Source organism: Pituophis catenifer, unplaced genomic scaffold, assembly GCF_029215685.1.
Source record: "Pituophis catenifer annectens isolate HBS135680 unplaced genomic scaffold, rPitCat1.0.hap2 SCAF_1, whole genome shotgun sequence".
In the NCBI taxonomy this organism is placed as follows: domain Eukaryota; kingdom Metazoa; phylum Chordata; class Lepidosauria; order Squamata; family Colubridae; genus Pituophis; species Pituophis catenifer.
Genome location: NW_027256881.1, coordinates 175,666,580 through 175,692,177, shown reverse-complemented (window position 1 = coordinate 175,692,177; position 25,598 = coordinate 175,666,580). Strand labels below are relative to the sequence as shown.

At 37.3% G+C, this 25,598-nt stretch overlaps 1 protein-coding gene across 1 annotated transcript in view; it reads left to right on the top strand.

The window, feature by feature from the left end:
* Window positions 1-25,598, top strand: part of CPS1 (carbamoyl-phosphate synthase 1) — a 177,335-nt gene that overhangs the window by 5,260 nt on the left and 146,477 nt on the right. The window contains exons 2-7 of the mRNA XM_070956779.1: window positions 8,039-8,183; window positions 8,748-8,837; window positions 9,653-9,709; window positions 10,902-10,994; window positions 20,094-20,183; window positions 21,237-21,365. Coding sequence (XP_070812880.1) covers window positions 8,039-8,183; window positions 8,748-8,837; window positions 9,653-9,709; window positions 10,902-10,994; window positions 20,094-20,183; window positions 21,237-21,365 — 604 coding nt within the window. The remainder of the gene's footprint in view (window positions 1-8,038; window positions 8,184-8,747; window positions 8,838-9,652; window positions 9,710-10,901; window positions 10,995-20,093; window positions 20,184-21,236; window positions 21,366-25,598) is intronic.

Sequence of the window (25,598 nt, the reverse complement as noted above, 5' to 3'; positions counted from 1 at the left end):
GCCCGTTCGCCAGGAAGCAGAAGGAGCTGTCCACCATAAAGGGCTGTTTGCTATGGGGAGACAGGGTGCTGATTCCAAGCACTCTGCAACGGCGGACGCTAGAGACCTTGCACAAAGGGCATCCGGGCATCGTCCACATGAAGGCCCTGGCACGGAGTTACGTCTGATGGCCCTCCCTGGACAGAGACATTGAACAATGGGTCTCCAGATGTGACCCGTGCCAAGAAGTTCGCCCAGCGCCGCCACAAGCCGAAGCAGCGAAGTGGGAGACCCCCAGCAACCCCTGGTCGAGGATACACATCGACTTCGCGGGTCCGATGCAAGGGCGACACCTCCTCATCGTGGTAGATGCCTTCTCCAAGTGGCTCGAGGTGGTACCCATGGCATCTACCACAACAGAAGCGACGATCCGGGCCCTGCGCCACCTTTTCGCCACACATGGACTACCGGACGTGCTGGTCTCTGACAACGGCCCCCAACTCACATCCCTGGCCATGGAATCATTCCTGGCAGGACTGGGCATCCGCCATGCCCTGTCCGCCCTGTACAGGCCGGCCGGAAACGGACAAGCGGAACGCATGGTGAGGCTCACCAAGGAGGCACTCACCAAGATGGGCCCGGGAGACTGGCAGGAATGGATAGACAACTTCCTCCTCACCCAGCACATCACGCCGCATGCCACCACCCACAAGAGCCCAGCCGAACTGCTAATGGGCAGAAGGTTGAGGTCACCCTTGGACCGGCTGCACCCCCAATACAGCCCAGAAGTGACCGCAACCGCCAGCCGCCCGCTTCGCGCCTTCAGCAAGGGAGATTTGGTTTTCGCGCTGAATTTCAATGGCTCTCCTAAGTGGCTGAAGGGGAAGATAGACAGCACAACCGGCCCAAAGTCCTACACCGTGAAGTTGGAAGATGGACAGGTCTGTAGACGTCACATCGACCAGCTCCGGAAAAGGTGGGGGGGAGCGCACGAAAACCAGCCTGACGAGGTAGGCCTACAACACCCCGACGAGGTAGGCCTACAACACCCCGACGAGGTAGGCCTACAACACCCCGACGAGGTAGGCCTACAACACCCTGACGAGGCAGACCACCGCCATCCCAGCAAGGCCGGCCAAGCACACTACCAGGCACTGTCACGTCGACAGTCCAGCGAGGTAGACCGGGGCCAGCCGCATGGGGGATGGCAACACCAACCCAGCGAGGTGGGCACCCGGCACGACAGGGCAAGGGACTACCAACCCAGCCCCCGAGTAGACCGGGACCTGCCCAGAGGGGAAGCCTCGCACCTCACCAGTGAAGGCAGCCAACGCCAGCCCGGCCAGGGAGACCTCCGTTCCAGGCGAGTAGACCGGAACCTAGCCAAGACGGGCACCCCACTACCCATGGGTGAGGGTGGCATACGACTCCCCGGCGAGGGGGACCCCCACCCACCACAGAAGACAGCCCGGCAACAACAACCCGACCCAGACGACCCCAGTCACCAACCGGCGGTAGACCAGGGACTAGGGCGAAGGGGAAGCCAACAACAACCTGGCCAGGGAGACCTGCACCACCCCAGCAGGGGAGACCTCCGCCGACCCGCAGAGGTAGCCGCTCAACAACAGCCCGGCCAGGTCGACCGCCGCCGACCCGACGGGGTAGGCCAACGCCAGCCCAACCAAGGGGACCTGCGCCACCCCTGCAAGGTCGGACAACGCGACACGAGACAACACCACCCACAGCTGGCAGACCAGACCCGAGGGCACCGATCCGGGCCACCCACCAGACAACACCCAGCCGAACCGCAGCCGAACCACGGTACCCGGGAGACCGGGGAGGAGCAAGTGACAGCCTGGGACTTACCGAGACTCAGACGCTCTTCCCGGGTCGGAACCGAGCAGCCGCGATGAGACGACAGATCCACAGGCCAGGAGGAAGACCATCAGAACCAGCCATCCAAGGTCTGCAGCCCGGCCGGAGGCGCTGAGGGTGACCCCGCACACTCGCCAGCCGAACCGAACCCGGTTCCCGGGAGGGAACCAGGAGACAGAAGCCCCGTCCGTCCAGGTCGGGGACGAGGAAGAAGTGAGACCGCGCAGGTCAACTAGGGTGCCGAGGCGTCCTACGTACCTGCTTGATTACGTGACGTTTATTGATGAAGATTGACAGTTCCCGGACTAAGGGGGGAGGAGTGTTATGTCCTTATAAGGACATCCACCCGGATTGGCCGCCAGCCACCGGGCGGGAAAGTTTGAATCCCTGTCAGGGGCGGTGCGACTGCCGGAGCGAATATAAGGAGAGCTCCCGCAGCGCGGTTTCAGTCTTGTCTTGTTTGTTACTTGTAACTAATAAAGTTACTTAATGTATCGAGCTGGTCACGTCTTCATTTCCTGCGCCTGATCTAACACTTTTCTCCAAAGCTCTTGAGGGTAGCACAAGAAGCAATGGGTGGAAGTTCATTAATCTAGAATTAAGGAGAAATTTCTTGACATTGAGAACAGTCAGTGGAATGGCTTGCCTCCAAAAATTGTGGGTGCTCCATCAGTGGAGTTTTTCAAGAAGAGATTAGATAACCATTTTTGTGAAATGGCATAGGGTTGGACTAGACCTTCAAGGTCCCTTCTGACCCTGCTATTCTATGTTCTGTGTTCTGACACTGTGAATTGTAACTAACTATAGAGAAGTACTTCACATATGTTGTTGACAACTTTGTGATTCAGTGTCACTTGAACCCAGTGTCATAATGAAAATTAACAAGTTGTCCTATAGATAAATGTGCTTTAAAAATCAGCATTCAAGGCTCAAAAATATAATAATAATCTTCACATGTAATGTTACAGTAGATTTTAAAAACATGGTTGTACAGTTAAATTATTCAAATACAAAAATCACATCATGATTTAAGCTTGAACCAGGACAGTATTTCCACATCTTCCAGAAGGAGCCCACTCCAGTTTTTTAAAAATTGTCTGCTACAACAACTCTTCACAACTTAAAACTAATATTGAAATTTTTCATTTTCCCTTTCTTCTTTATAAACAAGGGGAAATAATTATACATACATATATGTAATATGTACCTGTGTGTGAGAAAAGGGTTGGGAACAGTGGTGGGCTCTTCCCGGTTTGGTCCGGCAGAGCCGGTAGCGGTGACGATATGACGTCACCAAACCAGTTTTGCCCCCCGCCCTCCCACTCCCCCACCCACCCACGTTATTCTTACCTTTTATTTGGTCCCACTCCCAATCTATTGCTGCCTCCTGAGTCCCAGCTGATGACTAGAGGGAAAAAAACTGTTTAAACTCTTGCCGCGGGGCTTCAAAGGGCTGTCCTACAGCTGATCAGTGTTAAAAGCAAACAAATGAGTCGGGTCGTAAGTGCGAGGATTGGTCATAAGTGCGAGGACCTTCCAGAAATAACTCTGACCAGCTAGTCACGCCCACCTAGTCACATGACCTCCAAGCCACACCCACAAAATAAGCCACACCCACAGAACCGGTAGTAAAAAAAATTAGAACCCACCCCTGGTTGGGAATGGATAAAAGCTGTAAAGGTAGAGATAAAAGAGAAAATTGGAATAATCTCCTCTCTTCTTCCATCCAGCCAATGAACCTATTTAAAAACAAAGCTTACTGTTATTTTTAAAAACAAAATGAAAAACCATCTGCAGTTGAAATGGTTTAGAAGAGTCTTACTAACCGAAAGAGTTGAAAATACATTTTTAAGCTGAATAATGGAAAGTCCAAAGAAAAAGTATTTGTGAAGTGAAAGTAAAGTGTATGCCTTTTAATAAAATTTTTAGTGAGAAAAAATGCTACCCAGATTCTTTCCGATTATTTCCTACCACAGATCAAGCTAGCTGTCCTTCTACATTGACTATGGGGGAAATGTTGGCTGAAAATGTTGCTGCCAAGCCCTTTTTCAGCTCAACAATCCTTTCCCCCCCCCCCAAAAAAAAGGAGAAAAGGGGAAGGAATATGTTTTTCATAGCATTTAGCAGCTTCCCCCCTTACCACACTTCATCCAGGTTTATCTGATTGCCTAATTTAGCTGCTGTGAAGCAACTTCCTTCCCTCAGCACATTGCTCAAAAACATTCTCTCCCCTGCTGTTCTTCACCAGACTTCTATGCTGTTATTTGGGTTAGCCCATTTAATTGCTTTTCATCTGGATTCCTAATGAATTGTTTTGATCTTGATTTATCATGTCTTTGGCTGTTCACTTTTGCCTGCCTTCCCTTGCCCTTTTTTTATCTAATAATATAGAACTATTGTCTGTGCATTCTATTTTTTTCAGATCTCTGCCAGTTGTATCTTTGGTCTATTTAGTGTAACCTTGTTTTATTCATTCTTAGTTGACTCTAAAAAGAAATTTATAACAGAAACTGATTTAGTTAAATGAAGCATTTTAAAAAATTGAATACTTTTACAGTATATTATTTGCAAGGGAGCAAACAATGCAAAATGTAGCTACTCTTCCAGACAGGATTGAGATTGGGGAAATCTACTTAGAATTTACCTGCACTGCCTAGTTGCCATATCATCAGAACGAGACCCCAACTATCTTTGGAGTGCAGAAGTGACAGTGTCAGCCTTGACTCACTTCCATGTGCTTTGAAATTTAACTTTCAAATGTGTTTTCTTGTTATGGTTGGAAAATAATTTCCAGTTGTCAGCTCATGTGCTGTTGACCATTTCTCATGGAATGCTGTCTCTTTCTCTATATACTACTAATATATAGATATTAGTACATCTACATATACTACTTTTTCCCCTTTCATCGGCTTCAGTGCAAGGTTCTGCTACTTGTTTTTCCAGTTACATGTAATTTGGCCTTTAACATATCTTATTCTTTTATCTATCACCCTGTTAATTCAACCAAAATATATGAAAAATTGGTTTAAAATGATATCTTATAATGACTTTAAGTCAATCTATCATCATATTCATTAATCGTGCTTATTAATCAAGGAGAGATGCTTATTAATTGAGAGCCAGTTTGTATTTAAGGCTCCAGGTTAGAAACCAAGAGACTATGAGTTCTGTCTTAGCCAGGAAAACCTGTTGGGTAAACTTAGGTCAGTCACTGTCTCTTTGCCCAAACCACCTCGCAGGGGTGTTGTGGGAAAAATAGGAGGAAGAAGTATTGGTTAGGTTTGCCAACTTGAGATAGTTGTAAAAATAAAGGTGGGCTACAAATAAATAAATAAAAATAAATAAAATAAAATATTCAAAACATATTTAGGGTTTCTTTCACCTTTAAATGATGTATGTTCAATTCTGGCCAACTTTTCTATTTTTCTATCTCTACCTATTCTATGCTTTAGAAATATTTAACATGATGGATAAGTTCTTCTATCTTTTGAAATACTGCAACTTAAGGGAACCCAGACCATTTGATCAGTTGTTTTTTTTTTTTTTAAATTTGATTTATATGCCGCCCTTCTCCGGAGACTCAGGGCGGCTTACAATGCGCTGAGCAATAGCCTTCATTCTTTTGTATATTTATACAAAGTCAGCTTATTGCCCCCACAACTGGGTCCTCAATTAGAAAGGATGGAAGGCTGAGTCAACCTTGAGCCTTGGCGAGATTCGAAACTGCAGTAATTACAGGCAGCTGGTCTTAATAACAGGGTGCAGTTTAGACCACTGTACTACCAAGGCTCTTGGTAGTACAGTGGGAAGATAATGAAAGCATTACTGCCACATTCTGTACAAACTGCTTTCTTTTCTGTGAAATCATCACACCATAGAAAGAGCCTACAGTACGCTCACTGGGATTAGTAGCAGTTACATTAAAGTACATAAATTTGGTTGCAAGGTTTTGCATCTCAAAATAATTATTTGTGCTTCTTTGACATGCTAAATACTAGTTCTTTTAATATACCTGCCAGCTCACAACTGCTTCATATAGATCAGAATGATGGAGAGCACTACTAATTTTTCTACTGTGATAGATGTTGGGTAATATATTTTGCTGCATCACCACTGCCAAGTTGCACCAGAAGGATTAATTTCCCTTCAAGATGATGGTTTATTGGCAGAAATGTTGTTTGCAAACTATGCATGAGCTTGTTTTCAAATGCATTTGCTCATCTGCTTCCCAAAATGGATCTCAGTTTCACACAGCTTCTCATGAACAACTCACTGTATTCAAAATACTTCTCATAGGAATCAATATCAGAGCTCCAGAGATTGTGAGAAAGTACACCCTGCCAATTTGGAGAATGGCCAGCAGAGCTTGCATGAGCTGTTGAAAAGCATCTTTGGCACAATATAAATCTGTGCTACAGGTAGTCCTCAATTTACAACCATTCATAACCATTCAAAGTTACAACAGCATTGGAAAAATGTACTTACAACCAGTCTTAGCACTTATGTCCTTTGCCGCATCTCACAGTCATATGATCAAAATTTGGGTTCCTGACAACTGGGCTGTATTTATGATGGTTGCAGGATCCTGAGGCCGTTTGTGATTATAAATTGAGGATTACCTGTATTGAGGTCACTTAGGATAAATGTAATGTGGCTGAACATGACAGGGTATTAATACCAAGGCTAGAGCAATCCCCATTAGGAAGAACATAGAAACCGGAGTATAGAGAGGTATGTGGTCCAGCTACAAATTATAAAACCACATTTATTCAAATAGATATGCCTGATCAGAGAGACTCCTTGTGAGATTTCCTTGTTGGATATGAGCCAAAACCAATATATTTCAAATAACTCTAAATAACTACAGAACTGGCTGCAGTCATTAAGGAATATGTAAATTGTGCTTGATAATCCACCCACTAGTATTTTGCCAATATGTTTACAAGCCACAAGCTTAGGAACAAGTTGTGATACTTTAAGGCACTTTGTTTTCCTGCTCTCTTCAGATCATCAATATTCAGAAAATATTTAACCATTTTTTTTGGCCAGCACTAGTAAAAAGGCTGATCTTCCCTGCATTTATAGAAATCTACTGTCTTTTTTTATTCTGGATTTCATAGCATATCAATGCAGGGAGATACAAAAAAGCATTGATAGGTATATTATATTTTGTAATGATTTTTGCTTTACTGAAATACTTTTCTGAAATATAGCAAGGAGACTGAAAGTAGGAATGAAATTGTGTATCCATACCTTTATTACAATAACTCTTGGCCCAGTGACTATAATGAATAAAAAAGCATTCACACTTAATAGGAGACTAGGTCTGCAGTAATAATTTATGTACTTCAAAACTGCCCAACTAACTTCAACAGTATTACTTTATTATAAGCCTCCAGGGTTACAAAAATCATTCATTAAAACTAAGGACCTAATTAGTTTTAGTCATTGGCAAAATCTGCATATCAAAAATTACAAAATCATAGTCTGACATATTTCATACCAATTGTTTAATCTGACACATAATTTCTCTCAATTGATTAATACATTTAATTGTTGATATCAGCCCACTACCACTCTGGATTAGTTAAAGTGTTTTCCTGTGTGCAACAATCCATCTTTTCACAGGGAAGTCTACATTCCATAAAAATGCCTCTTGCAATTTGCTGATATTTGAGAAATAATATGGCACTTCAATTATATATAATTTAAATAACAATGAAATAAATTCTATTTAGCCTATGTAAATCATCCTGAAGAATGCTGGTGCCTTTACAAAGACACCAAGAATACTTCATTTTTGAGTACTGTAATATATATCCATATAAAAATGAAGTTCATGAGTTGGAAGGGTACATTTCTTAGTAGCTATCACTTGCACAAAATGTTGTATCAGACTGAATGGGAATTTTCCCCTTCAAATCTTTAGGTACATATTGTTTACAGACAATTAATTGACTACAATTTCTTTCATCAGTCAATTTGTCATAATAGCAAAAATGGCATTATTTAACTTCCTCTCTCCAATTAGAAAGTGCTAATATTCCCAGCCAAATAAACAGTTCAACAAAACAGTTAATCCAGTTTTTTATATTCTGTCTTCCAGCCTGCTGATCTGGCAGGGAATATTAATTTTGTGTCGATTTTAATCTAGAAAAATAATTTCCTGTTGTGCTAAATCCAGATACACTGAAAGTCTGACTGACCCCAGCTACCATGGGCAGATCCTCACACTGGTCAATCCCATCATAGGAAATGGTGGTGTCCCTGACACAGCTGCTTCAGATGAAATTGGCCTCAGGAGATATTTGGAGTCTGATGGCATCAAGGTAAGCAAAAAACCCCTAACACCTCATTCAAAACCTCCTTGTTTTATTTAAACAAAAATTCCTGATGGTGTTAATAGTGATTGCATTACAAATAGTCTTTGACTTGCAATCATTCATTTAGTGACTGTTCAAAATTACAACAGCATTTAAAAAATGACTTACAACTGTTTTTCACACTTATGACCATTGCAGCTTCCCCATGGTCACATGGTCAAAATTCTGACACTTGGCAACTGGAATATGTTTATAATAGTTGCCGTATCTTGGATCATTTGATCAACTTTTGCAACCTTCTGATAAGCAAAATCAACAGAGATGCCAGATTCACTTAACAACCATGTTACTAATTTAACATTGCTTGTGCAAATGCAGCTTTGTGTGAGCATATGCTTGCCCGCTGTTTGTGTTGTCTGGGTCCCAACAGGCCATGGCTCAGTACTGGGGGTTGGGGACCCCTGCTCTAGAACATGCCCTTAGTAAAACAGACTCGGAATTAATCCTTTACTGCTAAGCATTATTTTAAAACACTTTTAAAATAGTTTTAGAGTCACATTTTCTTCATAGGTTTCAGGCCTGCTGGTGCTGGACTACAGCAATGAATATAGTCACTGGCAGGCAGTCAAGACTCTGGCTGAATGGCTGAAAGAAGAAAAGGTGAGGCAGAATATATTTCCTACGGAAAATATTTTTATAATCTTAATAGTGATTTGTGTTTTACTGTATTGTAGAAATCATAGAAGACGTCTCTTTTCTATTCTTATTTACTAGATTACAAAAACAACCTGGAAACTGTTCACTTCAGTAGACTTTTTGCAAGGTTTTTTTAAAACAAAAAAAATCAAGAGTTTTTATCCTTCTCTTTCTCTTTACACCAGTGGGGGAAGAACATAGCTTGATATTACAACTTCTTTCCTCGTTCTGTACAGAGTCCAGAATCTTTGAGAGAAATTATGGAAATTATGTGTTATCAGTTCAAATTAACTTTATAAAGTACACTTCCCTTTAAATCCTATCTTCCCTAAGAAATGCATTTCCCAGGATTCTTTTAACAGAAATATTGGCAAGACAAAAACCTACATGCCTTCTCTTATGTTATGATGATCATGTTGATGTTATGTTATTTTGACTGGTTTGATTGGTTTGTAGATGAAAGGATTGAGGTAAATCTGTGCCAGTTTCAAGCTTAGTTTTTATGACATTGTTGATTTATTAGTCATCATATGGGTTCATATCCTAAATATTTCTAAGTTGATGGGTTGTTTCTTTGCTAAAGTCCATCTTTGATAGCAGCTTTCACTGAATATTAAAAATATTCAACATATAGCACAGATTGGGTATTTTAGTATGATGTATAGAAATTATATTTGTGTTATATTTATAATTAATAAATTAACTTCCACAACCAGATGGAATTACCAGAAGTTTCTATTTTTAATTTTTAGTATGCTAGCATTTGTTTTTTTTTCCAGATACCAGCTCTTTATGGGATTGACACCAGGATGCTTTCTAAAATAATTCGAGACAAGGTAGACAAAACCAAGTTATTGAAAAGTCCCTGTAGATGGCTGTTATAACAAAATTTTCCAAATTATTTTTGGATAAGTGAAAACTACAAAACAGTTCCCAAACCTTTGACTTAATCATAATCTTCTCTAAGTGGATATTAAAGTAAAAAACAAAATAATAAGGTTGACGAGAAAATATTTTCCTTTCTATTGACACTTTTCCTGAATTTAAATTGTAAAGTTGCTTTTTCCTTGAAAATTGAAAACATTAAATCCCCAGATTAAAAAAAAATGCTTCAAAAGATCAAACTGAAATAATTTAGCACATGAAAATAACAATCATAAACTTCATTCAAATATGAAGTAAACCATACCCAGGACTTTTAATATTAAATTTCAAAATGGTTCTTGCTTGGTTTAAGCTGAATTGAACTCTTTCACCTACATCCGTTATACCTTGTAAAACAGAATATTTTTTTTTGTTTCTTGATACTTTTCAGGTTTTTTTAAAATTAGAAACAAATGGGCTTTTGGACAGAATTCAAGGCAAATATATTTTTTCTTCTCTTTAAAGGGTGGCCCATGTGAATTATATCAAATCAGATAATGGTGGCATTAAGCAGTAACAGTAACACAGTTGGAAGGGACCTTGGAGGTCATCTAGTCCAACCCCCTGCTCATGCAGGAGACTTGTACTAGGGATTCGAACCGCTGAACTGCTGACCTTTCTGATCGACAAGCTCATTGTCTTAGCCACTGAGCCACCTAGTCAGTAAGCCTCATAGGTTTCTCCCCCAACCTTTTCCCAAAAAATCTGAAGAATTGGGGATTTTGAGATAATTCAATAAGAATGGTGTTAAATCTGTGACAGATTATTTCTGCTTCTTATTTCAGTTGTCTTTAACTTATATATAGAAAGATTAAGTAAGGCAACTATTTTGACTTGTAATAGATTTTGGGTGCTCCACATAAGCACTTAGTGCTGACTTGGAACCAGCTTTGGACTATTGCAATTACTTTATGTTGAATGATTCTGAGAATTTTTTTCTTGCTTTGCTGTGATTTATATGAGGCTGGGACAAAGGTGATGTTTTCTTTGCAATGCAGAGTCATCACAAAATTGCTTTGGAAGTTTGGGAAATAGAAAGATAGCAGTATGAAAATGTCCTTTGTCCTTATATATCTGATAACAATTTTTTTTTTAATTGAACAGGGAACTATTCTTGGGAAGATCGAATTTGAGGGTCAGCCTGTGGAATTTTTGGATCCAAACAAAAAAAACTTAATTGCTGAAGTATCAACAAAGGTAAAGATTCCATTCTCAGTCAAGACATTTCCTTCTGTTGTCTAAGATTATCATGATGATGAGAATTTTGAAAGCTGTGTATATTGTTTGGGATGAGCCAAGTACCATCATGGGGCCTCATGATTATGTGATTAGAACAAGTTTAATTTGGAAAGAAGGCCAGGCCATAGGTTCTCATCAACAGTTTGTGATCTTTGTTTCCTCTGAAATGAATTATCTTCATCCTGGAAGTGGGAGAGAATTTCTTCAAGTTTCTTGATAACTTGGCTATGAAGGGAAGATGTCACAGGGAATTTTTTCTGCTGTTACTACACAATTATAAAACTGTTGTGGGTGTGGGTGTAAACCTATTGAATCAGAAGGTTTGTCTTTATTATGATGGACCATTCTCTATTTTATTTATTCACTGTTTTATTTGAAAAGAAATATGATAGTTTTTATTCATGTCCTGCATCAAATTGGATGTCTTACTGAATGCCATACCCATGTTTTTGTATACTACAAACCCAGAATGGCTTATTTCCCCAAGCCTCTACAAAATGTACTTGACAATCATGCAAACAATCACATGTATAATATTACTTCCAAGTTAGAGAGAAAGATTAAATCAACCCCAATTTCCATTTGGTTACATTTGTTACAGTGAAAAGAGCCAAATCTTACTTTCAAAACTAGTCTGTTGTTTTTAAAAATAAAATGAAACTTTACTAAAACCTTCACTTCTGAAAACCATTATCTAGACTACGTTGAATTGTGCAACCATTGAAGACAATGCAAGACTAATTAAATGGGAGAATTTATAGGGCAAAAGGAAATTCAAATGGATCAATCAACATCTTTGTTACCCTTATAAGGGTCTTCCAGATGTTTCTATAGTAGCTGTTTAACATAAGCTAAATAGTTTATGGTTATGAAATAGTTATGTTGATGCTGATCTGATGATTTTACTTTTTTTATCTCAGCTGCCAATTATGTGTTTATTGTCAAGTTATTGTTTATGGAATTTTTAATTGTTATTAGTCACCCAGAATCATGGTTTTGAGTGGGCTGCCATATAATCAGAAACAAACAAACAAACAAACAAACAAACAAACAAATCGGCAAGCAAGCTAGCTAGCTCCTCAGGAAAATCAGCCTTATGCATGAATTTAGGGAGGATATGATTTAGTTATATCTATTCATGCATCTGCTTAGAAGACTGATCTAGCATGGGAAAGGAACTTATACATGCTGAAATATTTAGTAAATAAACAATCTTGTGTGGATTTTGGAGTAATGAAACATGTCAAAAACTGAAAGATAATGTTGTTATATTAGTTTTGGAACTACATTTATTAATTATGTTTGCATAAAAATGTGGACTTAATAAAACCTTCAAAAATCAGTAGAAAAACCAACACAATTTTGTTTGTTTATTTATTGCAATAATTTATATACAGGTTTGCCTTGTCCTAGACTGCTACTACTAATTGCAATTTTGTGTGAACTATTCCCCATTATGTTAGGTTAGAAAAAGACAACATGGCAAAAGGGAGGCTTATTGCCAAGGTCTGTCCTGCCAAGCATAATGAGATAAACATTTTACAGAAGGTAAAGAATGGCACAATACAAATTTATAGGTATAGATCCAAAATCTGACATAATTGCTTATTTTTTTCCAGAATACAAGTTTATTAATTTCCCAATGAAATTAGCTTAAATTAATTAGAGCACCGATTTTGAATTGGTAATTTTTCAATTTTCCTGAATTAGAACAAATCCTGTTCCCATTAATTTCCCTTTCAACTCATTATGCTCCATGCAGCAAAATCCTTCATATAAGTGAACAGTAAGCTGTAACTGTGTGATACATTTTAAATTATCATGACAGAAATTAAAGTAGCCCTCAACTATCCTGAAAAAAAAAAATGCACTATACAGTTAAGGGTAAATGTTTGTGACATAGAATTCTATTTTTTCAAAGTGAAGCAAATACAGCTGTATGAAACAGAAGTATAATATCAATTATATATTTTCCAAACAAGCTGGGATAACAAGCTGGTTTCTTTGACATTTACAGCTGCATATATGCCATTTGTGAGGCCACATGGTTTAATTCCCATCATCTTCAAGAAGCTTGACTTTGGTGTTTCCCCGAAAATAAGACCCTGTCTTATATTTTTTTGAACCCCGAAATAAACACTTGGTCTTATTTTTGGGGAGGTCTTATTATTTTGGGGCGCAAGGAACAAGATGGGGCTCTTCTTGCCATCTTACCTGATTTCCAGCTCTGTTTTCCTAACCCTAACCAGAGGAAATGGCGGGGACCGGCTGCACATGCGTTTAAATATTTTTGGGGAGGGCTTATTTTCAGGGAGGGCTTATTTTTGGGGGAAACAGGGTATTGATAAAAAATCCATTCAAGAACATTCAACCTGAGTCTTCAGTTATAGATTTATATTGAACCTGAAATGTGCCAGTTCATATAATTTTTAAAGCTAAATCTTTTTCTCCTGAATAACTTGACATCTCCTCATATTGGTTTTTAACCTTAAGGCTATTGCACCCAGAAAGGAGCATGTTGGAATGATTGAAGTTCTAAAAATATTGGACAGAAAAGAGGCTCAGTTCACCCTGTAGGATATACATCTGAGGGAATGAATTTAATGTTTTCCCAAATAGCTGGCTGGATTATTTTCACAATTGTATGTAGAACTGATTTCTTTTATCAGGTAAATGAGTATTCTATTTGGTATCTTTTAAAAATACTTAAAGAGTATAAAATGAAAAGAAGATTCTTTGAGATCTAAAAATATGTTCCAGTTTTAACTATTTCACAGAATTAATTATCACCAGAAGTGGATGCTGTTGATAATCTGTGCTAGTACAAAGAGTGAGTGCCAAAAAGACACTGAAACTAGCAGGTGTAGATGCGAGATGAACAGAACTCCTGTGATCCCATTATCTTTACAACTTTATTTTATAGAGTTATAAAGTAGCATCACAAATAAAGCTGACAATTAACCAAGCTATTCAATTATAGCACACAATGATCTTTATTTTTTTGTGTATATTTATAATTATAAGGCTGCCCAGCCCAGCACTTCTATCAAGAAATGGTTTTCATATAAATCAATTTATGATAACATTTAAGAATTTTTATTAGCAAAAATAGGTTAGAAGAATCTGATAATATTTTTAAAGAGGCAATAGGCAGCTCTTGTCAGAATATATTGAAACTGCAACAAATTATTTAATTTTCCTTATTTCTTTTTCTGCATTTTCAGAGTCTGGGGACTAGAGTAAATTTAATAATTTCCTTGACATTTCAAAGGGCTGAGGTTATTTCCACAGAGTATGAATGAAGGTCAGGTTAGATGTGATAGAGGCTTGCTTGTGTCTTTTTTTCCTTTTAATCTGGTTACCCATATATGAAGTTTGAAAGTTTTACGTCAAACAGTGTGAACAGATCAGGAGTAATAAATCTTAGTGTTCTGTTCTTTTATATTAGGTGGTAGTTGTCCCTTACTAAGTAACATTTGAAAAAAGGAATGTTGTGTGGTATCTTCTTGAACTTATATTAAAGGCATCTCTTGGAAGTTCATGATATTACTGGTTAAAGTCCATTTGTGTCATTTCCTGCTTATCAAGGAACTAGAGATGTCAGCCAAAGATGTAAATGTAAATTATGTAAGAACTGTCACAGTAAGACATCTCTTCTTTCTTCATAATAGGAACTATAAAGATATGGGTCTGTAGTTGTTGTCTTGGAATCATTGAGACCTCCTCTGACATGTAGCCCTTGGCATTCCAGATATGTTGGAGATTGAAGGGACTGAGAAGCTCTGTATTGTATGGTGCAATAAATTTCTGGATGAGGCCAAAAATTTAAATTGCAGAGAGAACTTCTGCTTTAGTAGTTCACATGTTCTCTTTAGGTCTGCTTCTTTCTTTTCCTCTGAGAAGCTTCTATTTTCCTCCAGAATAGTGGTAATCCACCTGTGAAATGATTCCCTTTCCTTAAGAGATTATCATCTTTTCATGAAGCCTTCCAGCTGTGAAATATTGGTGTGGCAAAAGAGCCTGATTAAAAGGGGGTTATTAAACAGATAAAAATAGTTTGCTCAGCAGTAGATCAGACATGGACTTTGGGAAAACGTGCATTTAAAATCATAGTTATCTTAGGTCCAATGGATTTGATGAGGAGGAGGAATGCTGACTTGCTTATTGCTGGAACAGAAACAAAATATAGGCAGCCTTAAGAACTACCAATAACTTGTCAATTGATCTATATCAATGTGGGGGCAGTAAGGATGAACACTGAGCATATGATGATAATTTTGCACAAAGTTCCCAAAAGAGCAGAATTTATGTATAACCACATTGATCATATTAGAAGATTATTAAAACATGAATGAAAACATAGAATAGGACAGAATGAATTCCTTTTTACTTTTCTCCTAATACTAGAAGACAGCCACTCAGTGAAATTAACATTGGGCAGTAGATTCAGAAAATATTTTCAAAGAGATTTTGTGTGTGTGTGTGTGTGTGTGTGTGTGTGTGTGTGTGTATGTTTTTTGCACATTACATAATTTCCACGAAGGTCTCCTATATAAGATGTAATGAAATGATGGCCATAGATGTGTAAAAGATAGTTGATGGCTCTTCTGTAGCCTGGTGCCCACTAGATATCTTGAATTACATACCCTGTTATCTGTAGCAAAGACACCTACTTTGGTTGGAGCCAAGAAAAGTTCTAACTGAGCATAAAGTGGATGGGTTGTTGCTAAGGAAAAAAGTGTAAAGGAGGAATACACAGCATTTTAGTTAAGGCTAAATACTGTATGTACTATGCATTTTATTCTCTTAACCTGCTCTGGAAAGAGGAAGTGGTAACTCACATAAATAAAATTAAATTTAAAAATTGTATGTTTGACTATTTGGAAAGGGTTTAGAGGAGTTGATAGAGGGCGCTTCCATGTCCTACTCATGAAGTGGATCTGCATAGCCATTCCAGTGAAGACAAATCTGGTGTAGATGGCTCCTCATTCTCAACCAATAGGACTCTATTTTCATTATTCATGCTAAAAAAAGAAGATAGCAGCTTAAAATATTAAAATTCGACATTTTCAGTACTACCTTCCTCCATAATTACATAGATCTTATGGGCATTTCACAAACTGAGTCAGTAGATAATGAAATGAAAAAAAGATTGAAGAAGTTGCTGGGAAAATCACTTCTGCTTCTCACAGTAGCTTCTGCTACAACTAATACTATTACTGGTTCTCCTCCTCCATATCCTCTTCCCTTTTATGCCAAACAGACTACAGGGATGATATTAATTGGAACCATATTCATGTGAACCCTAGAAGAAGAGAATAGCAAGTCATTATAGTGTTGTTTCTGAGAGTCAGATTCAACTAAATGAAGAGATTAATTTATACCTCTATTTATACCTGTCTGTATAAAGGACCTCTCAATATGTTTGTAGCATGAGGTACATCCCAAGGTATACAACGGGGCACCTTTCCTCAGGCTGAGGAAGCCTACATTCTTCCAGTATTTGGATTAAGGCTTCATTGCTGTGGATTCTCTGTGGGATGCTGTAAGCTTCTTTTTTTTTTATTGAAAAAGTTTTCAAATACAAATTTTTCCCCCTTTTTTCCCCCCCTCCCCCTCCCCCTCCCTAACCCCCCCTCCCCACCCCACCCATCCCCCCTGTGACTTCTTCATAACACACAAAAAAACCCTAATTCATAACAGATTACTTACTCCCTCCTCTAGATATTGACCTTTACTTACTAAAAATATTATTAATATTATAACATCCCCCTTTATCCATACATTTCAGAAAAGAGAAAAGAAAGGAAAAAAAAGGAAAAAAAAAAGACATTATACTATGACATTATAAAATAACTTCTCCACTTTAAAACTATACAATAAGTCCTACTTTAACATTTAATCTTCTATGTATATTACTATAACATTTCAAAGCAGCCTTCCCCATAAAATCTAGTTTAACATTTATTCCACTCTATCCATTTCCTCCACTCCCCTAAATATATCACTTAAAAATCCCTTTTCTTAGACTAATCAGTCTACTAACTAGCTTATTCACCCACTATCATGCAAAATTACCATACACAACATTTCTTAATATCTTTGATTCACTGCCCACACTACTTAAAAATATATGTCTATATTTTCCATTATATCTAAATAAAAAAAAAGAAAAGACAATGACTTTAAATTTATAATCCATATAGTATCTTCTTTAAGGTCTTTCCACTAGATTGGTAGAACCAACATCCATAATCGGGTAACATAGCTTGCTGGTGCAACAGTTTATTCAGAATCTTCAATCATATCTGCCCCCATCAGTAGTAAATATCTTCTTATATGTATAAAAGTAAAAACAACCACCCGAGTGACATTATAATTATATTCCATATAGTAATAATTGTGGGTTTCATCAGGATTATTAATTCCCATCATCGTAGTGGGTAACAACCCGATCTTCTGCATGCCCCAGCATAATTCTCTTGCCTTGTAATTCAAGATAATATAATATATTTATCAACACAAAAAAAAAAATTCCAAAATGGATAATTCAAATCCATCAGTTTAAGGCTCATTTCACGTCCCCAAATTACGGCCATGCAGAGATCTGCCACAATCTTCAGGATGATATTAACCAATACGTCGCCTCTTTTGTGTTTACACATAATCATTCATATTTTAAAGTCACTGGCTTCACTGTTGCCTGATTTAGAAATTTCTATTTTTATGCCACCTATTTCTTTTTTTCTTTTCTTTTTGTGGGTTTGGTTTCCATCCTGGTTTCTTTTCTACAAATTGTGTATCATCTGGTTGGATTTTGTTCTGCTTTGTAGATTGGTCTTGTTGGTTTTGTTTTTGTATCTCATATTTCTTTTTTATCCCTTGTATTTCCCCTAATTGGTTTCCATGCTTATCCTTGCCTTGATAAGTCATCACATTAAGGTTAGATGCCACTTCTCTCAGATTTGTAGATAGTCCAGCTGGGGTATCCAATGAATCCAAAGGCAATTCATCTGGTACAGTCTCTATATTTCGATATTTTACCTTTATTTCCGGCTCCTTCTGCTTATCCTGTATTATACCTGAAGATGTTAAGTTCATTTTCAACCTATTTTGATAAAATTCTTCCGCTCTTTCAACAGTATTTAGCTGGTATCTTTCTCCTTGATATCTAAATATAATACCAACTGGGGCGTCCCACCTGAATGAGATATTTCTCTTTTTTAACTCATTCACCAGAAAACCAAATTTCTTCCTTTCCATCAATATCTTAGGTGGGAGTTCCTTGTAAATCCAAATCTTTCTTCCATGCAGTTGCAAATTAGAATTGAAGGAATTTTGCACGATATTATTCCTAATTTCTTTATCTGTAAAATAAATCACCACATCTCTAGGCAATTGCCTTTGCTTGGCAATCCAAGAGTTGATTCGATAAACTCTGTCAATCCTACAAAACACTTCGTCAGGTTGAACCTTTAGAATCCCAGCTAGAAATTCAGAAGATATTTTCCTTAAATCATCTCTATTATTTTCCTGCAAACCTCTTAATCTTATCGCATATTCTGTGAAATTATATTGTACCATTAAAATCTCTTTTTCAATCTTCTGTTGCAGATTTTCTGCATTACCATACTTTTGATCAGCATCCATTTTAGGTTTTTCTTCTAAGCTATTATCCTGAATGTTTATCAAGTCATTTTCAATTTTTTGAATTCTATTGTCCAATTTATCTTGAATTTCTTCCATTTTAGACTCTAGTACATTAGTATTTGTGTCCAACTGTATCATAAATTCTGTAAAACCATTAGCCATTTTTGAGAGTTTTTTCTCCAAAAAATCAAACTTAGATTTCACCAATTCTTTAATTTCCTGCTTAAATTTTTCAAATTGCTGATTCACAATCTCCTCCCTTCTTTCAATCTCTTCTATAAAAAATTCTATTATATTAAAATCAGGTTTCTCAGACTGAAGAGTTAAGACTTGTTCCTTTAAGTTGTTGGTGGGGGAATCCCCCCCCTTCTTGTTTATCTGACTTTATGAGTCTCAGTGCCATGTTTCCGCCCAGGCAGGCTTTGTTAAAAAAAAGCAAGAAAGACTTCTTTCCAATCAACAACAATATCAGGTCTCCAAGGGAGAGAAGAAGAAAAAAAGACACAGGAGCGAAGTTTTGTCTACAAATGTAGCCAGTGGTATTTATTCCGCTACATTGTAGTAATAAAAAACGGAAGGACTTTCCCTTTCAGCCTCTCCTCCAGCCGACGCCATTTTAAAAGGCTTTTTTTCCTCTTTCTTTTCCTCTCCTCTCTTAAGTAATTTCTTTTAAAAAATCAGTAAAATACTTGCGGTTCAGTATTACAGGTCCAGCTCACATTTTCTTTGAGTAGTCTGTTAAATTTGCAGGCTTGCTTTTGACGCCTGGCTCTGCATCAGCAGAGGTCTCCCAAAGCCCGGAGCAGCGGCTGGGGATACGGGGCATCTCATCCGCTCCGTCCCAAAAGTAAAGGAAAAACTTTTGGGACTCCGCAGAGAGTTCTACCCACCCCTGCCGGCTTTATCTCCATTTCCTCATGGAAACAGAGTTTTTTTGAGCTGCCATTCCGTTGTGAAGGCGGCTCTGACAGGCGATGGAAGCTGACGATCCCAAAGGAACATCTGGCAGCGACAAGCAACAAACCGGAAGTCCCGATGCTGTAAGCTTCTTAATAGAAGAGGACCAGAATATACATTACATTGCAGAAGGTGATGATTTTCAGGGAGAACTGATTCTCAATTTTTTTAAAAAACCAGATAAATTCAGGAGTAATTCCGATAAAGCAAAATTCACCAAATGCTTTGAATTAATGTTGACTCTGTCCTAACCTGTTTATTTGTTCATCTGATTTATATAGCTACCCATCTCACAGGTGTGACTCTGAGTTGCATAAACAACCAGTCTAATCAATTAAACAACAATTAAAAAAGAGTTTGATTTGGTGTGAGATATCTTCACCTGATGCAAATCTCTAGTTAACAAATAAGCATCCAATAATGTTTTTCTTTTTCCTAACATATGTGAAGGAGGTCAGAATATATGGCAAAGGAAATCCAATCAAAATTGTAGCTGTGGATTGTGGATTGAAGCACAATACTGTTCGTTTGCTAGTAAAGGTAAATCAACATGTTTCTTAAAAAATATTGACTCCTTTTTTATGTATCTGTGGTTTATTAGTTTGTTCAGGACTAACTGGAAAGCCTGTCTTGCTAATTTCTCAAACAGCATTTTATTGATGTTGCAGCAATCTGAAATACTGACATTGACACATTAAATTCTTATTGGAGTTGTTTGAATGTGTGTGTATTTGTATGTGGATATGCACATACATAATGGGGAGGGGAAGGCTTCTTCTCATGATGGACTACCATATTGAGAAAGCCAACATCTTTGACCACTCCAGAGATGTGATCCACTTTTCTGAGGGGCTCATACTTATATACAATGTGTTTTCACTTTATTTTATCCTGAAAACAACCTTGCAAGATTAATCTATTTTAAAGACTTCATTTTAAATACATTATGGATAGACCTTGTTCAGTGACTGCCTTAGGCAGTGACTGTTTGCAGTTGCAATGGTGATGAAACCAATCTTTGGTTTCAAAACCAACTTTGATACCAATCCTCTTATTGATGATCTTTGCAGGCCTGCAAAGCAAAGGAAAGCTGGAGTAAAATCATGAGCACAGTTGCAGTTTCACTTAGCTACTGCTTTGCCTAATGACTGAATTGCCAGTCCCAATTGTGGTCACTAAATGAGAACTACCTTTATTTGAGAATAATTAAATATATATTAAACCCATGTTAAGCAAGAACTACCTCTTTGTATATCATTATTGTAACCTCTACCACTACTATACAATTGATCAAGAATTATTTATTGAGAAATGCTCTAGAAGTGGGATACTATTTAATACTGTGGCTATCTCTAAAAGTGAATATTACATTCAATTATTTATACTTCATTTTCAGAGACAACCATAGTGATTAAGACTAGAGAAAACTCTCCTTTTTCCATTTGCTTGCAACCAATCAAATCTAAGTTGGCTATATTGGAATGGTTTTTTCCTCATATTCAGACTTAAGAATGTATTCTATTAGCTGCATTGCATATAACCTAGTTAATTGCCTAACAACCTTTGATGCTGTCCATCCTCTTTTGTTGTCAGAGAGGTGCTGAAGTTCATTTAGTGCCTTGGAATCATGATTTTACCTCAATGGACTATGATGGACTTTTCATTTCTGGAGGCCCTGGTGATCCAACCCGAGCACCAGAATTAATTGAAAATGTCAGGAAGGTAAAGTGTATATATTGGAATAAATGTTTTTGTTAGGATGCTGTTGACTTACATTACCCATGGTTTGTTTTTTTATTTGCATTTCATTAAAATACTACCCTTGAAATAAAGATGAAGAAAGTGATAGATTACAGCAAAACACTATAAAAGGAGACATGAAGGCAAGTCATTAGAGGCACCCAGAAAAAATAAAGATTTCAATTAAAGGAGAAGAAATCCACTTATACAAAATGGAGAATAATTTAACTCTGAAAGAATTCAAGAATATCTGACAATAATATACTCAAAACTTCTCTCAAGATTGTGTGCTACTATAAAAAAGGGTTTTAAAAAGGAGATAGAAGAGAATACAACTGAGAATCAGCCTGTTTTGGATATGATTTAAAAACGGCAGCCTACAGTAATGATATGGACAAAGATGTTACACAGGATTTACGAATGAAACCAGCTGATGTTTTAATAGCTAAAAGGGACACACAAATAAATTACAAGTGACTTGGATGCATGTAGAGTTAAACTCAGAAGAATGACTTGGACAACTTATCTTGGATTTACAAAGGAGATGTGTAATGAAAGAATTCCTGAGAAAAGATCAAAAGAAAATGAAAAGAAATCAGCTTTTGAGACACTACTTAAAAGGAATAAACATTTTAAAATGATTTTTAAAGCAGAAATAAGGAGTATAAAATTGGCTTAATAGGTTAAAATATATGTTTTCTCTAGCAGTGTTAAATGAGTTTTTCTTGACTGGGATATAGGATTTAAAGATTTGGTTATAGATAAGATATAAAAAAAGATATTTTTTGTTTCTTAGAGAAAGTAGTATGCCCTTTCCTTAGTGGGGAAATCTGAACCAATTTGCTACTGGTTGGCTGGCTGGGCATGCGCGCTGTGCACCAAGCGCGCACTCTGCACACGCCTGCTCAGTGTCTGCCAAACGTGCGCTGCATGCACATGCCTGCACAGTGCACACCAAACACGTGCTGCGTGCGCATGCCTGCACAGTGCACACCAAATGCGCACTGCATGTGTGCGCCTGTGCAGTGCGCACCAAATGTGTCCCGCGTACACACATGCACAGTATGTGCCAAAAGGACACTTGGGCAGGTAAGTAGAACAGTGAGGGGGGGATCAGCTGTGCTGTGCGATTTAGCTTTCCTGCTTTCTAGTGAAGCTAAATCGCACGGCAGAGCTGATCGTCGGAAATACTGGTTCGGAGGAACCGGTAGCTTTTTTTATTACCGGTTCGCCCAAACTGGTAGTTTTTATCACTACTGATTCGCCGAACCGGAGCTGTTAAACTTGTGAAGGAGTTACTGAAAAGAGATGGAAAAAAAATGATAAGAAATTAACTTGTGGACAGTATTTAAAGGGATTAAAGATCAAGATTTTCAATATGTTGTTTCTAGTACGTCTTAATGGAATTTTTCTTGATTAAGTTTGAATAATGAGGCTTAAAAATTGTTTATATATATGAGATGAGATAAAGGAAGAAGATATTTTTTGTTTTATTTTTAGAGAAAAAATGTTATTGTGTTAAAAAAAGGAAAGGAACATGAAAATAACTTATTGTTTAAGGTGTATATATACATATATGTATATGCTATATACACACACACAAACAAACGTGTGTGTGTATAAATGGATGTTCGCTAATTAAATTAATTTCTTATCAAAAGGTTTTATTTTAAAAAAAGGACTTTATTATTTTTTAAGGGATAAAAGATGATATGGGATGAAGAGATGTTTGATTAAAAAGTTAGAGAAGGCAATAATTCATTAAAATTCTTTGTAATTGTCTTGATCAAGGGAAGTTCTTTCTTGATGTTTATTTTTTTTAATACTTTTTCTTTCCCCTTTTTCTCTCTACATTTTTTCTTTTTTTATATTTTTGTTAGTTTGTGTTAGCTTTTTTATCATAAGACTTTAATAAAAAATATAAGAAAAGAAAAAATATGAAGATAGAAAACAGATTGCAAATAGAGACAGATTTGCCCAATTAAATTCTAGAGAAGAACAAAAATAGACATGACTTATAACTAAATAAACTGAGGGTAACAAATGAAGGAAAAGAAAAGAGATATTTAAGATTTTTTTTTAAAAAAATAGGGAAAGTATTTATGCAAAGATGAACACAGTTAAAGGCAAAGATATAGTTTACAAAGAAGATTTGGCACAAATGGTGGCAGTAGTGTCCAAAATGATCCCCAAATTGCTGATAGCTACTAAGGTTAGAATCACACATTCTGGAAAATGACATCAAATGATGCTAGAAATATTGTTAATAATATTTCGCATTGCCAAACTGTTTAAAACTATGTAACATTTTGTAGTTACTCAAGATTTGTAAAAAACAAGTATGGAAAACCCAATGGTGGCCAAGAAAGTGGAAAATATCAATTTATATTCTAAATTTATATTTAAAAGGCCACTATTAAAGAGTGCTTGAAGATTGAACAGTTGCATTTAATCCACACATTAGTAAGGTACTGCTTAAGATCATGCAATCCAGATTTTAACAATAACTGCCAGAAGTGCAACCTGGATTCAGAAGAGGAATCTGAGAACATCTAAGGCTACATTGGTAATATCCAAGGTAATACAAAAGACAAAGTATATTAAAAAACCTAAATACCTGTTTTTGTTTTACTGATTATTTTTGACTATATAGACTAGGGGTGTCAAACTGGCAACTGCGGACCAGATGCGTCACATGCAGGCTACGCCCACCTCAGCTTTGCAAAGTCAAAAAATATCACGATACATCATGATACGTCACGTGACGCAATCGAGTTTGACTCCTGTGGTATAGACCACAACAAATTGGGAGTAACTCTTCAAAACATGAGCTTGCAAACTATTTCTTTTGCTAACTGAAGAATTTGTATGATTAGGAAGCAACAATTAGAATGGAGCAAATGGCTCAAAATATTGAAAGGAGTATTAAACGTTGCATGCTGTCAGCATGTTTAACTTATATGCAGAATATATCATAAGAAGTATAAGATGAGAAGAAATGGAAAGTGCAGTTAATGTTACTGGAAAAAATATTACTGAGCTCACATATGCTGGTGATACACTTCAGTGGCTGGTTGTGAGGAAGATAAGGAATTTTTTGTTGAAGGGCAAAGAATACAATACAGAAGCTAGATTGCTGCTAAACATATCTGTAACAATCTGTAAGATTACAGTATGTCAATAAGCAATGCCAACCCAGTAGAAGTTGACAGAGAAGAAGGTGGAGGAATAATAGACTTTATCTTCCTAAATTCATAGGGAATTTTAAATTAGCAAATAGCATTCTGAACAATAGAAATATATACAAGAAAAAAAATGAACTTCTATTACTAGGATAAATAGTCAGAATACTCAAGTGCACAGATACCACAATAACAAAAATTGTATTGCCAAGGCTATGATTTTAACATATGATTATGAAAACCAGATCATCAGAAAAGGTGATCAAGGAAGAATGCCTTGTGATGCTGGAGAAAATTGCTGCAAAAGTCTTGTATCACAAGAAGAACAATTAATTGAAAGCACTAATAATTGAGCTAATCTTGAGTATTTTGGGAAATATTTGAAAAAAAAAAACAATGGAAAAAGAGGCTGAAAAATAAGATGAAAAGAGGTTAAGAGAAGTCAGGTTTGCTAATACTATTACAGATAACATAAACAGGAGCACAGGAAAAAACCAAACAGCAGTTACTGTACTGACAGATAAACTGATTCTGGTTCTGGTAAACTGATGTCCACGGGATCATAAAAAGTTGGAACCAAATGAACAGCAAATGATCCTCTTCAAAAATGTATTTTCCTGGAATTGTTTTCAACAGACCAAATCAGGAAATAAAATTCTAAACAATTGAAATGTACACAAAAGCAGGATGATTGAAATATGTAGCACTAATATGACAAAACAATACAAGCTCTAATTTGAATGGTTGCTAAATAGCATATTAATTGATACTGCACTGCAATTGCTTATAATCTAACAATATATGCATTTTTAAAAATGTCAAGTTCTCACATCCTACTTCAATAGTGATGGGGAGCATAAGAACTAGCCCACTTCAAATTAGGATTGCTTGCTCTGCTGCTTCTACAGACCTCTGCATGAAAATGCATGAAACAGTAGCCTTTTTAAAGGCAGATTTTCTGCATCTCTTTGAACTAAAAAAAGGTGCCGATGCAATTTCTCTTTCCATAGTTATTAAATATGTGCAAATTACT